The sequence below is a fragment of the Pinus tabuliformis genome, chromosome 6 (genome assembly GCF_031772625.1).
Source record: "Pinus tabuliformis cultivar Carrire ecotype Pingquan chromosome 6, CPIR1, whole genome shotgun sequence".
Lineage (NCBI taxonomy): Eukaryota > Viridiplantae > Streptophyta > Pinopsida > Pinales > Pinaceae > Pinus > Pinus tabuliformis.
Genome location: NC_142292.1, coordinates 1,218,622,377 through 1,218,636,971, shown reverse-complemented (window position 1 = coordinate 1,218,636,971; position 14,595 = coordinate 1,218,622,377). Strand labels below are relative to the sequence as shown.

The following is a 14,595-nucleotide window of genomic DNA, read 5'->3' as shown; positions in this document are numbered from 1 at the left end:
GGTTAAGAGGAATGTAATGTTTTGAGGTGTAGTTTGTGGTAAAAAAGAAGCTTATATTTATAAAGATTTAATTTTTTTATACTTAATAGATTTAAGATAGATTTAGATTTGATTAAATAAGTAAAAATAATCATAAAATCCACTAATTATAATTTACATATCTAAATATAGCTTAATTCTTAAACATGAAAATCTATATCCAGAAACCAACTGTTCATTCTTCGAAAACAAAACAACATTGCTGTAGCGAATTATCAAACTAATAAAGCTAACACAATGCCTATGCATGTTTACCAGTGAAACAAAACAAAATGCCTATGCATGTTTACCAGTGAAACAAAACAAAAGTATGAAATATAGTACAAATTACTAACCCCTTTCATGTTTTTGGGTATTGTAAACTATATACACATGAATGTAAAACTGAGCGATAGGCTGCTCCAAATGAAGTATTTATATTTATAAAAAAATATGTTTATTGCACAATGCTTTAACGATATCTTCATATGTTCATGTCTAATATCATTTTACAGTATAAGTTAAATACTTTGAAAAAGGTGTAAACTCAGATTACTCAAGAATAACATGATATAAATATAAACAGACACACCAATCCTAACAGCCAAAAATTTAATATGCTCAAAAACCAACGGATGCAACTATACATGCCCGGCATATTAAGCAGGAGAAAATTTCAAAACAGTTTGACGATTCGCCCATTGGCATCGCAACATAAATATAAATCATAGCGATGAACATCTTTCATATATATATATATACACACACATTAAAAGCATGTACTATAGGAGCAAAATATTATTTCTCTCATGTATATAGAGCATGAACTATAGAAATCTTTGTCAATATGACAATAGAGCAAAATATAAATTTTAAAACGGGCTCAAGCAGCAGCAAGAGCTCCTGCGTCAGGGGCAGCAGCTACATCACCTCCATTTTGGAGCATCTGATCAAAATGCCATACAGCTGCAAGAGACAACCAAATAAATTACAGTTCAGCTTTTAGTAAAGGATGGAGGCATGCTTACATAAATTCTTCACTTTGTCTCTTCGCATATGTTATCAAAATGATCATAGCATCATCATACCGTGCCCTTTGCCTATCCTTCTCAGCTGAGACACATATTCCGATACCTTCTTGATAGTTTCAACCTGCAAATTTGCAGAGCAAAATATAATGTGAGCCTCTTACCATCTTTATTGTTTATACTTCTCTCCTACTTCATATAACGAGAAAACTTAGAGAGCATGCAACCTGCGGGGTGAGAAAGTTGCCCTCAATGAAATCCGTCATCTGACCATCGTTAGCCTCTTGGGCTACCTGTTCCCATCAAACCCGAGAAGCTTCAAAATTATTTCTAACGCAACATAATTTCGAAGTAACAACATATATTCAATCAACAGCCTAAAAAATTTCAGCCGATACTGACTGCGTGCAAGTTCAGAAGCTTTTGATTTGTAAGTTTCTCCAAAGATAGGGTCAGCTCCATGGCTGTGACCAGTAAAAATAAAAACATATTATTATCTTAGGGCTACATTCAAACAAACAAACTGACATGAAACATGCGCGTTGCAAAATAAGAGTCTATGGAATGGACTCACCATAAAGGGCATCACCCTTCTGAGTGTTTTCAAACTCCATGAGGGTAGGCATCAAAATGGATTGTAGTTTAACTTTCCCACCTCTGATGTTCTGCTCAAATAAAACATCAATACAGAGCAAAGTATGAAATAACAGTTATAACACCAGCTTCACTAAAGTTTAGAACCTAAAACAACGGAATGAAGTAAAACACAGAGTCTCATAAACCTGATATTTCATGAGCTTTTCTGCATCATCCCGCTCATCGTCACTGGAATCTTTGAAGAACCTGTCAGATTGGAAAAAATCTATTATTCATCACACTTCTTACAAGGATTATATGTATACACAAGAATATCAGAATAAAATTGGTTACGAATACAGGAGAATATAAGAAGAAAATTGGAGGGTACTCACTTAGCAAAGCCTGGCAGAGCTACGTTGTCCCTATCGAAGTATGCAAAGAGAACATGATAAATATACGAAACGTTGTACTCCACGCTGCCAAAAAAAACAAGGTTCATGTGATTCCAGGGTATGTAAAAGAAAGTTTGATAGATCAATATAAGTTAATCTTATATTTTAGATTGGACCAGTCTATTGAGGTGGAGGAAGAGGATTTGACTAGAGAGTTATTTTGGTTGGAATTTGGGCAAAAAAGTTTCAACAAATCTTGCCGAAAGAGTGATTAAATGCTATTTTTGAAAGTGAAAATAGATTCAGCACCATGAACAATTTCTATGGCACCCAAAATCTTGAAGTTTAACAACTATAATCTGGATTTATAAAAATTCCTATAAAATTTATCAAAATATTTTCATGATTTTCAAAGCAAAAAAACCGGTCCTGATAAACTACTTCTTTTAGATTAAGAATATGAGATTATTTTAATTTTAGATTAAGAATAAGATATTATTTTTAATAATGAAATATTTTTATTAATATTTTTTCAATTTTAAATAAAAATTACATATTTTTATAATAAACAATCCTTACTACCATTTTTTAAAATTATTTTTTATATCTAAAAAATTAAATTCAAGTAGAAATTGAAATATATTAAAATAATTATACATATTTTTTTAATATTATAAAAAAATCTTATCATTTATATATAAATATAAAATTATATATTTATTTTATATTAAGTTATAAAAAATATGTTTCAATACATTAAATCAACTTTTTATTATTAAAAAATTAATATCAATTTCATGTAAAGATAATTTAATATATATCCAACCGACCATGTACATAGTCCAAATTCTAATCATAAGTGTAAAGCAAGATGTTTGATTATGTATCACATAATTTTTATGTATAATATAATTCTTCTATAAAGAGTAGTAAGTTTCATTTATCATCTAAAAAAATGAAATTACTTTAGAAAAGTGTGTAATTGTTATATATATATATATATATATATATATATATATATATATATAATATTTATTTATTAATAAAAAATATATTATAAATCATGAGAAGTTAAATATTTATTATAAAACCAATTGTAATAGACAGATTACATAAATAAAGCTTAAACATCACTTACAAAGAAAATCGTAGGGTAAGAGTTATGCTACATATGTCATAAAATTTTACATTTGTAAAAAGTAAATTTAATTAAATAATTATTTTTACGAAAACATTATTCATTAAAAAAATATAAAAAAAAACAATATTTTATATTTTAATAAACTAAAATATATAAAAAAATTATTTAATTAAAAAAATATTACAATTAAATTAAATGAACAAATAAAAAAAACACATTATTTTTAAAAAATACAAAAATATTTAAATTTTAAAAAATAAATATATTATCTTTAAATCTAAAGATAAAATATATTATTTTAAAAAATTAAACACAAGTGTCACTAATGCAACTGATTGAGCATAGACTTTTTCAGCGAAATTAGCCAAAATCAAAACTCACAAAGCCACAAGTTAAATTTAAAGATAAGAAATAAATAAACATATTATCAGTAGAATTAAATAAAAAACATTTAAATTGATATTAATTTTTTTTTTTCAAATATTTTTATTTTATTTTTAAATATTATTATTATTATTTATTTTATTTTGTATCAAATTTAATTAAAAAAATTTACAAAAAAATTAAAATTAAAAACTCTACATAATTAAAATAAAAAATTATCTATATTAAAAATAATATAACCCTCTCTCAAAATTTCCCCAAAAACTTATAAGGAGGAACAACCATGGTAAAGCATATTGAGAAAAAGGAGGAAAAAAAATACAGATAAAACTTAACAAACAGATTTTCATGAAAAGAAACCCATGAACCTGATTTCCGATAAACTTCAACCATATGAAACGGAACAGAATTTCCAAGAAACTTCAAGCATATGAAACATAACAGAAAAGAGAGCTTGGAACATGTCATTCCTACAAACAAATTGGTCCGACAATAACTAAACATGATGTTCTACAAAACGAATTTATTAACTTAATTGACCTAAGAAGATACAACTTTACTTACTTGATTTGTTCATTCAGTGCTCCTTCACAACTATCTGAGAACTTCTGTCTCGCCAAAGACTGAGAGAACGATAGAGAAAGTTGCGATAGCTCATCGTGGACTTCAACAAAAGGCTCAAATATAACTCCACTCAGAGCACCTGCCTTCCCTTCACCGCCTACAGCAGCTCTAACGCTATGAACCCCACCTCCTCTCTTACTCTTCATGTACCTTGCAGCAACACCAACGCCGCATTTGTCTCCTGAAATTCCGTTCTTGCACAAACCATTGTGCTGCTGCTGCTGCTGCTTCCATGGAGAAGAAGCATCAATGGCAGGGGAAACAATAGCAGGAGCTCTGAGAAGCATGGTCGCAAATTGAATCAACCTGCAAATGAGTACAGCATGCAGTCTTGTATTCAAATACCCACAATATATAAATTAAAATAAAAATAACCAATATTATACCGGAGATATATATGTAAGCCAGAACAGAAAACTCATAAAACTGAAATCCACTACTCCAAACTCGGAAATCAAAACTCGATTTAAAACGCCCTCAATCAAAAAATGCACATGTTTGGACTCACAGCTAGCATCATGGAACCTCAATATAAGCATCATTAAATCCAACCTTTTCACTGTAAAGTTAATACGGCAGCAAAGAAAATTTGTCAGAAACAATTTCAAAATCTGTTTCTACCTCCATTCCAGCAATACTCACCCACTGAAAACCGCAATACACTTAAATTGTGAGAAAGTAGCACATAAACAAGTAATGCAAATAGGGTATGGCAAATTGTGGTTGCTTCTGCCCTCTGTATATAAGCTCGCCTCCGCGCCTCCATGGCATCAACTGATTGAGACATAGGGTGTGAATCATTCGAATATTCTGGTTGGAAGAGCCGTAGGAGCCCATCTTTGCTACCACAGAACGACAAGTGGACGGTTCAGATCGACGGGCATGTGGAGAAGCGTGGCGGACTCGTGCTCTCCAGATTTTCATTTGACAGAGCGTGCCAGACTTGTGCTCTCTAGATTCTCCGGAGATATTATTTTCTTTGCCCTTTGTCTTCTTTCCATTTTAATTGGTGGAATTTCGCTGCCATTTTATAAAATGTGATGGCCGTGCTTTGTCGGTTTTGTCAATTTACATAATTGATAGCGAAATTACTTTGACGTGTTGATAAGTAATAAAATGCAGGGATGTTTTTAGTGTGATTTTTCAGAAGTTTTGTTTTTGGATTTTTCTCGTTTAATTTTTTTAAAATTTTGATGGAATTTATTGAAATCACAAATTTGATTGGTAATCTCTGTACAATAGAAGTGCTTTAGTAGTTTTAGTTTTTCATGGTGTTGAGTCTATATATACAGTGAAAAACTAGTTTAAATAACACAAATCAATATTTCTACACAACTTTTCTCCCACTAGAAACTCCAAAAAGTCACAATAAAAACATCTCCGATAAAATGTAGATTTATTTTAATTTTAATTTATCATTTTTGGAGAGATTAAATCTATTGAAAGAAATAATAATATTGTTATATTCTAAATAAAGTTGTGTTTTTTTTTTGTCAGATTAAAAACCTGTGATGTAATTTTAAATTAAGATATATATATATATATATATAATGTTTAAAGTGGGGATAAAAATATTTTTTCTAACCATAGGACCTTGATGATTAGCCATATTCTAGTCAAACAATATGAGCTTATTTTCGAAAAGAAGGTTAGTGTGGCTTGAAAGCCTCGGTAAAAAAGTTAAAGTGCAACTTGGTTGTAGGAGACATCACTCAATTACTGACCATCTTGTCACTCTTAGGATCATTGTGGAGGAATGTCGCAATAGTAAAACTGATATTTTTGTGTTATGTTGATGACTTTATAAAAGCTTTCGACATAGTTCCTTAGGATAAGCTATGACAAAGACTCAAAGAGATAATGGTTCCTCTTGAGTTGAGGGTTGTTGTAATTCAACTATACAAGAATGTTGTCGCCAAACTTAAGACCACCAAGGGTTGGTCTAAAGAAATTAAATGCAATATTGACGTTAAGCAAGGATGTCCCCTATCCCTTATCATTTTTGACATTTACTATGATAAGCTAGAAGAGTGTTTGGAAGCTACGAGATGTGATGACCCCAAGCTTGGTGATATAGTCATTTCTCCTCTCATTTATGTTGACGATATTGTTCTTCTAGCCGGAAGCCATGATCATCTCGATAAGCAACTTAAAATCCTCTATGATCACTGCTCCAAGATGGGTATGACTATTAATACCGACAACGTTAAAGTCGTGATAATTAAATCCAAAAAGATCAACCATGATAATTTCATTTATGATAACAATTACTTGGAGAAGGTTTCTTCATACAAATATTTAGGTATTGACATTCATCATCAACTCAACTAGAATTATAACATTGAGAAAAAGATTATTGGAGGCTGGAAAGCTTATTATGAACTTGAAAACAATTTCAAGTTTATTGATCTTTGAGTTTAGAGTAAAAAAATTTCCTCTTTGATACTCTCGTCACCGCTGTTATTTTATATGGATGTGAGGTGTGGGGTTGCAGTATATATAGAGAATCGTGGAGGAAGACCAAGTTGATCGAAAATCAATTTATAACCTACAACTTCAATATTAAATAAAGTACTCCCTACCCTATCCTCTTGAATACTCCCTATCGTATCCACTTGACTAAAGCTAGTCTTTCCCCCATTGAAAGCATGACTATGTTTTAGTATCTAATGTATAAGATGAGGCTTTCCATCATGGAAACCAACCGGTTCCCCATAATTGCTTCTAACTCTAGTGAAACCCCCACCTTTGACTCAAGTGAGGATCACACAAGGATGCCTAGTCTTAGATAAACCATTGGGGGGTAAAGCAGAAGATCATCTTGAAGAATAAGGATAATATTAAAAATACTATTACTTCCAAATTTAATGGTAAGTTGTGGGATGATGACGATTTAGAGGGGAAAAGAAAGCTAAGGTATTATAAGGAGGTGATCAACCCCACTCTTGCTAACCCGAATTATCTTCTTGTTTTGACAAGTGTTAAGAAGAAAATGAACATTGCGAAGATAAGAACTAATTCTCATGAGCTTTGAAGTGAAATTGGGTGTTGGCTTAGGGTCTATGCATGAAGTTAGGTTACACCTTTTGGGAAGCGAGGGTGCATTATGGGTGGAAAAAAGCAGCGCGATTGAGCCTTCTTAAGTGCTTGGTCGAGCAATCTTTGATCCCTCGACCAAGCTATTTGAGGGCTGAAAGGTTGCTTGATCAAGCATTAAAACAAACCCCCGATCAAGCTCATGTGTAATCGAAGGTTATCTAAGAGCTGGATCGAGCAACAGGCTTGATTGAGCCATATTTTTGAAATTTCCCACCAAGACAACCTAGGTGTGAAATTAAAAAAAAAGTGGTTTGGGGCTCGATCAAGCTATAAGCTCAATTGATCTTTAGGGCTCGATCAAGCCTCTATTTTTCATTAAAAGACCCATCTGTATTCTGCGCAAGCCATTTTGCACAAACCGCGAGGGAAAGTGGAGCTCAACCGAGAGTTTGGAAGCGCAACCAAGATGGAGGAGCTCAATCGATCCACCCAACAACACCACCAACGTCCCAGAAACTCAAATCAACCACCGTCTAGAGGCCAAGGTAGGTTTCCTATCATTTTTTCCTATTTCAATTAAATTTTCTTGCAAAAAAAAATGAAAACCCACCATTCACCACCATACAAAGACCATAGAAAACCACAAAATGCAACCTATAAAACCATAAAAAAAACCATGAAAACTACCAAGAATACCATTGAAAACCAAAAAAAAAAAAAAAAAAAAAAAACTATAGTTTAGGTTTTATTTATTTTTTCATTCCAAGTAGAAAAAAAAAGAAAAAAAGAAAAAAGAAAAAAACTATAGTTTAGGTTTTATTTATTTTTTCATTCCAAGTATAAGTTTTTAATAAATGCAATGATAGCATGTTTATTATGATTTTTTTTAATGGTAAAAAAATTATTTTCTAATTATTTTAGGTTTTGAAGTTTTTTATTAGAAATTTAGTGAAATACAGATTTTGAATTTTTGTTATTTAAAATGCATTTTACATTTCAAACAAATTTGACCAAAAATATGCCCAAAAGAAACTCCAAAACATAAAACAACCAAAATATAACCAATAAATAAGTATATAAATTTCACATGGCATAGAACATTATTATATTATATATTGGATTAGAGGTCGTGATAACCAAAGTCATTAAGAGCTTAAGATTGAGATAATGAATATGGTTTCTCATGGTGAAACTCTATTTATCAAATAATTTATTATTATTTATTTATTTTTTAATTTAAATTAATTTATATTTTAAATATCATTTAATAATAAATATATTAATTTGTTTTAAAAAACAATTACATAAATAAAGTATTAACTAAGTTAAAAGTTCAAAACGAGAATTTTTTTTGTTATTTAATTAAATCTATTAACAATATTTCATTATGTAATTTATACGTGTGTGTGTTATTATGATGTTTTTCGTGGCGACAGTGTTCAAATTCGTCGTCCTCGACACAATCTTGAACACATGTCCGGCCTACCTAATTATTATAATTATGACGATCCATAGCACTTGAAGAAGTAATTTGCTTCTAATAATGAAGATGAAGAGTCTTTGTGTTCTTTGGATGCTTATTCCTGTGATGAATTTAGAATGTATGAATCTTTATATTCAAGATCTGTGGGCATTTGGAGAGAATCACCAGGTTTCCCCATTCTCCTTCACGAGATGTTGTTGTTGTGTATTCTTGCCCATTTTCATAGTTGTTGCTATTGTAGAAGTATTAACACTGGTGTTGTTCATGGTACTAAAGCCTAAGAAGATGGAATTTGATTTACATAGTGTGACAGTAGTGTCGCACGAGACAAATCCTCCCCTTTACAACACCCTGACCAGCATGGAAGTCCTTTTGATGTTGAATATAGGCATGACGTTTGGTGCTTTGAACCCAAACAAGGTGGGAATCAAGTACAGTGGTAGAAAATTCCATGTCATGTACAAGCAAATGCCTCTTGGCCTGGCCATGGTTCCCCTTTTTTACCAGCCTTCACACAGTAACATAATATGATCACAATTTTAGCACAAATTCATCGAATGGAACAAAAGAGAGTACCTTAGTTTAAAGTCGACCGCTTCTTATCATCCTTTGATCCCTATCCCTATATGTTCTTTCTTATAAATACCAATTCCATCTCCCTTTTGGCTCTCTCTGTCCACCTTATACAAGACCTAGCTAGCAAAATAAGCACTGGAATTTGAGTAGCAGACCGCTAGTGCCTACATGGCCTGAACTTACATCTTTAAGTGCTATGGCCACTAGTGCCTACATGGCTTGAACTTGCATCTTTAAGTGCTACGATGTGATCAAAACCAACCTTGAGTAAAGTGGAAGTGTGTAGTATATGTCTTTTTAGAGAAAGATTCCTTAGGGTTTGCATACAAGAAGTGACAATGTCTCGTGCTTTTCTTTTCAATGATGCTCATCTTGGATGCAATTCTTATCAGTATTTTGGTAGATTTATTCAAAAGAGTTGGTGGAAATAGAATGTTGCATATTTCTACTTGGCGTTTTCACATGCACGCTTTTCCTCCTGTCTATCCTCCACAACACATGGTCTCATTTGGCCCACAAAAAAAACATATGTATCGCCTTCCAATGTCACAACTCTTATTGATAAATGGTCTCACAATGGAATACTAGCTTTGCATTGTGTCTGCCTAATAGTTCCTCGTAAACTATGTGCATTGAGTACTACAACTCATCAGTTCCTATGCATAGGATCAATAGGTCAGAACATGTGGCACACCATCACAACATTATAGGAAGAAGAATGAGTAAATTGCAAAATGTATTGTTTCATTGTCACATGGACCCTTTCTTTATACTCATTTAAATGGAAAGCTTCTGTAGCACCTCACTTTCGTTTCCCAAGTATTATTTTTAGACTAACACACCTAAAGGAGTAGCTATGGGGATCCATCAATACGGGTGTGCCATGCTACATTAAATCTAGGCTCTATGATGGGTACACTTGATATGTACAATGATGGATCCTGTTACAGAACAGGTTCAAGAGAGTGAGCATGACTAGGTTCTTAAATTCTTTTTGGATTTGTCCAGTCAACTCATTGAATGAAAGATCCAACAACTTTATGTTTCTTAGATTGTTGACATGGGGAAGAATGGGGCCCGACAGGGTGTTCAAGTAGAGGAAGTGTGAAAATATGGAATCCACTCCAACTCATAATGTGCTTGGGGAAATTAATTTAGTTTATGGTATTGTTGCCATGAAATTCTTGAATTGAAAGGTTTTTCAAAGACCAATTTTTATTCACATACTAGGTCATATTTCTCACCAGAGACCATGTTTTCATCATGACATTAGCTAAAAATATCCTTTTTATTGTATTAGCCTATTAGTGTCCAAAGGTTTTGTGAAAGTTATTCTGCAAGAAACATATCGATTTTCTTGAAATTTGTGTTCCTTAATATAGATTTTTATTTCCAAGTATATTCTAATATTGTTTAATATAATAACAAAGGGCGAGCTACTTTCACTTTAACAGTGCGAGTGAGAAGTCTCCAACCTACGCCGATTTTCTTTGTTTGTTTGAAAGTTTTGACTGGAGTCTTCATTTCATAGAAAAATCGCATCAAATCTTCTTCCATATTCTCTTTTTGCCGAGAATGCATCTGAAAATATTGTTGTTTCCAAAACAGCTTCAGAGAATGATAAGGAAGGAAGTCCAAAAATTTGGATATCGGACAAGGGACATGATATTTTCAGCATAAAAGAACATGCTTATATGGCAGGTGAGAGGATTACAAACGGTGAATATGACTCATGGTCCAATAAATATTTAGGGATCCTTGAAGGAAATTGGATCAATAACAGAGGATTTACACCACATGTTTCTATGGAGAATTTCAAGAGTGAGGAGAATTTGAAGGGTGAGACTGATCACCCCAATATAGAGGATTCAAGACAAAGGGAATTGTTAATGGAATCAAGAGTTAGAGAGATAGAAATAAAAACATTTGCAGCTGTCACTGAATGGTTTGAAGATTTGCAAGTCAAATCACGGGAGTTAGAAAGTGCTACTATGATAGACAAAGAGGCCAAAGAGTTAGATCCGAAAGATTGGTTGGCTGGTCTATGGCGAATGGCTCATACGAATTCAGGGATTATGTGTCCTCCAGGAGAGAAGCCAGGAAATACTATTGGAGAAGACAATTGGCTGCTTGCAGAATGGGGTGCATGCATTGCAGAAATTCTAGAATGTGGTGATCACAAGGAAAATTCCAATCGAAGTGTACCCAAGAACAAAGCCAATCGGGAGTATCAGGAAACCTCCTCTTCTACAGGGAATGGACTAGATATTATATTGGGTTTTCATATTCTTGACTATCAAGAATGGCTACTTGGAAAGTAAGGATAATATCTTGACATTTAAGGAGGGAATGGTTTGAACAAAATGTTGGGTAGATTTAAAGATTTAGGGTACTAAGTAATTTCTATGGACAAACAAATGTTTCCTCCAATAGAAGAAGAAACAAGTGTTGCACCAAAACTTGTAGGTGACAAGTGTCTCCATGAGCCCACTCCTGACATGGCCAAAGTGTTTTGGGAAACAAGTAGTTCCCAAGGTTTATAAATTCTGATACAAGTGAAGTAAACTTAGTCAAATAAAACAATGTTACCCAATATGCATTAAATGTGCATGCTATTTATTTTAGAGCCTTCACAAAGAAGTGCAGATACTTGCTTTATTGAATGAATTAGAAGTGGCCGAGTGGAAAATGCCATACAATTCGGAATGTTGAAAGAGTGTAATAAGCAAGTAGCTCCTGGAGGATCGCCTCATGAGGCAATTTTTTTAAATCTATTTTATCTTAGCATGTAAGATCTTTTTTCAATTGAGAGGGTTTGTAAATCTATGAGAACTAGCATCTACACGTGGAACATTAACTAAACAAAAATATTACAAATGATAGCTTTCCACAGCTCTTGGCAAGGGCTCAAGTTCATCTGCAATGTATGAGCTTGGTGGACTGTTTAAAAATCACAGATGATGGGCTTAAACGAGTTCTTGATAGCAACCCTAAAGTTACAAAGGATGGTACTTGTATTTCTCTTCATTAAGACATATCTCTTTTGTCTAAATTCAAGTTTTAAAATAAATTAATTTTGGCGTTATGTTTGTAAGGCTTTTTGTCTTTACCAGGTGCTTCTCTTGTTTGACTTGTTTGGGGCAATGCACTATCCATCAAGACTTAGAAAGTGTATGTGATGTAATTGGTTGCAATTTTGAGGGCAAGTTGTTTTAATTCCTCTTAGTGGCAATTGGCAATTTTTTTTTCCTTCTTTTCCAAGAAAATGAGTATCTCACCTTGGAAAATCAATATTCCTTGCATATGTTTGCATTTCCATTCTTTCATGATAGAGATTAATGTGTTTTTATTTGATGTTTGATTGGTAAATGGTTGATTTTGTTTGTATTAGGTTATTGAATATTAAATTCCCTAACTATCTATAAGTTGTGGTGGTCAGAGTCTCCAAGAAAATGAGTATCTCATCTTGGAAAGTCAATATTCCTTGAATATGTTTGCATTTACATTCTTTCATAATAGAGATTAATGTGTTTTTATTTGATGTTTGATAGGTAAATGATTGATTTTGTTTGTATTACGTTACTGAATATTAAATTCCCTAACTATCTGTAAGTTGTGGTGGTTAGAGTCTCATTGATTGACAATGGTCATGGGAGGAAATGAGGATTAGTGGCTTGTTGCTTGGGTAAAGGTGACTTGTTTCATTTTATAATTTCTTAGTTTGTAAGTTGCCATTTTGGTAGGAGAATGGAAAAATATACTTGTGAAACACAAGTCTCATTCATTTAGAGGATGAACGTTATAAACCTCTTAAGTGTTATGAATGTTATTTGGCTTCTATATGATACCTTTGGAAAAAAATATTATATTATTTTACAACAATATATTCCAAATGTTGGCTTAACAAGCATTTGAATGATGGACACCTAATACGAACTAGACTTGACCTTATTGAAAAAATGGTCTTTCTGTCGCCAATGACTATGAGGTCCATTGATCCATTGAATAAAAAATATCTACTCTTTTAAGATCACACCCATTAAAGGTTAGCATTTTTTGTGATTCATAGTTCCTTACTGCATTGCTATCAATGACATTAATTGCAAAAGTCGTGCTAGAACGTTCACACTGAGACAAGACAAAATGCATTGTTTTTCATTTTGTTTTCTTAAGAACCCTGAGTTGACATGCCAACTTAACTTTTAGGATGCTTCTTTCCATGGGCTTGCTTCTTTAAGTTTTCCATCTCCTGTTTTATTTGAAGAAAACAACCAATTCCTACTAGAGGTGAAACATGTAGGCATGTTGGGCACATTATTTATGTTATAGATTGGAGTGTGCTTGAACAACTACAAGCTAAGTTGCATAGGTATGGATCTGCCACATTTTTTTTGAAAAGTTAGGATATGGATATGGGAAACGAATTTGTTTTTATCCCCTATAAAACATTTTGGGGAAACCCTCCAGGGGCTTCCTTACATTAATACATTCCATAAATGGTGCGCAAGATAAATGTCATTTTTCATTCAACATGTATGCCTTTCTTATCAGAGTTTTGTTTACTGGAACCTTCATGTTGCAAGGGTTCTGTGGGAGAAGGGAAGTTTGATGATACAACAGAAAGCATGGAAGTTCCAGCTGGTATGTGTTCCTAATGCTGCTATAAGTGGTATGGTTGAGGTAGAAGTGTTTCTTAGATTATACCCCCTTAGGGCCTTGCTCGTTGGCTCAAATATCTCAAGAGTAAGTTTGTTAAATATCTTATTTAGTTCTCATTATGGTGTGTATTTTGTTAATAATTTCATATGCATCACAATTGTGAGAGGGAGATTCCAAGTTGTTGTTTGTGTATAAACATCCCTCTAGTCACCATTCTCATCGTTTATATTTCATAGAATTCCTTGACTTAATTTCATCTTCAATGTTGTTGCAGAGATGTCTCTTTAATTAATTTATATGGAGACATTCCCTTTTCAATATCGAAGTTGAAACAATTGGAACAACTGTAAGCATGCTAACGTTCTGCAGTTGCTAGATTTTCTATCTTCTTCTAAAGAGGTAAGTCTACTATGTAGTTGTATATTTTCGATTTTTAATATAATCAACAATTGTAAAAAGGTCACAAAATTGACTACATGATTCTCAAAGGATTGGTATGACGAAATTGATTGTAGGTTACTCAAATGATTGGTTTGGATGTTTGAAATTAATGAGACTAGCATGGCTATGCATTACAAAGCCAATGCAAAGTAAGTTTTAGACATATAACAACCTTTTAAATTTTATGTACTCGTGCCCCATTGCTATGGATACTTGTTTCTTCACTATATA

The 14,595-nt window shown here is 32.7% G+C and overlaps 1 protein-coding gene across 4 annotated transcripts; it reads right to left on the bottom strand.

Moving 5' to 3' along the window:
• Positions 1-602: 602 nt before the first annotated feature.
• LOC149263078 (ferritin-4, chloroplastic-like) lies at positions 603-4,929 on the bottom strand. 4 transcript variants are annotated; one of them, XM_089387084.1, is made up of 9 exons: positions 4,809-4,929; positions 4,107-4,472; positions 2,018-2,101; positions 1,829-1,889; positions 1,621-1,711; positions 1,449-1,510; positions 1,274-1,339; positions 1,107-1,170; positions 603-984 (listed from the first exon to the last, which is right to left on the bottom strand). In XM_089387084.1, exons 2-9 carry the CDS (start codon positions 4,451-4,453, stop codon positions 902-904), a joined length of 858 nt encoding a protein of 285 aa, XP_089243210.1. In that variant the 5' UTR covers positions 4,454-4,472; positions 4,809-4,929; the 3' UTR covers positions 603-901. The 4 variants fall into 4 exon arrangements, with proteins under 4 accessions (XP_089243210.1, XP_089243214.1, XP_089243212.1 ...); XM_089387088.1 differs by having other exon boundaries at positions 4,788-4,867; XM_089387086.1 differs by having other exon boundaries at positions 4,719-4,836.
• Between the last annotated feature and the right edge of the window lie 9,666 nt (positions 4,930-14,595).

Excerpts from the sequence above, each read along its gene's own strand:
- LOC149263078 (XM_089387084.1), bottom strand. The coding sequence starts at position 4,453 with ATGCTTCTCAGAGCTCCTGCTATTGTTTCCCCTGCCATTGATGCTTCT. Across the intron at positions 2,102-4,106 it reads GCACTGAATGAACAAATCAA|CGTGGAGTACAACGTTTCGT; the intron begins GTAAGTAAAGTT and ends TTTTTTTGGCAG. Across the intron at positions 985-1,106 it reads AAGGATAGGCAAAGGGCACG|CTGTATGGCATTTTGATCAG; the intron begins GTATGATGATGC and ends TGTCTCTTGCAG.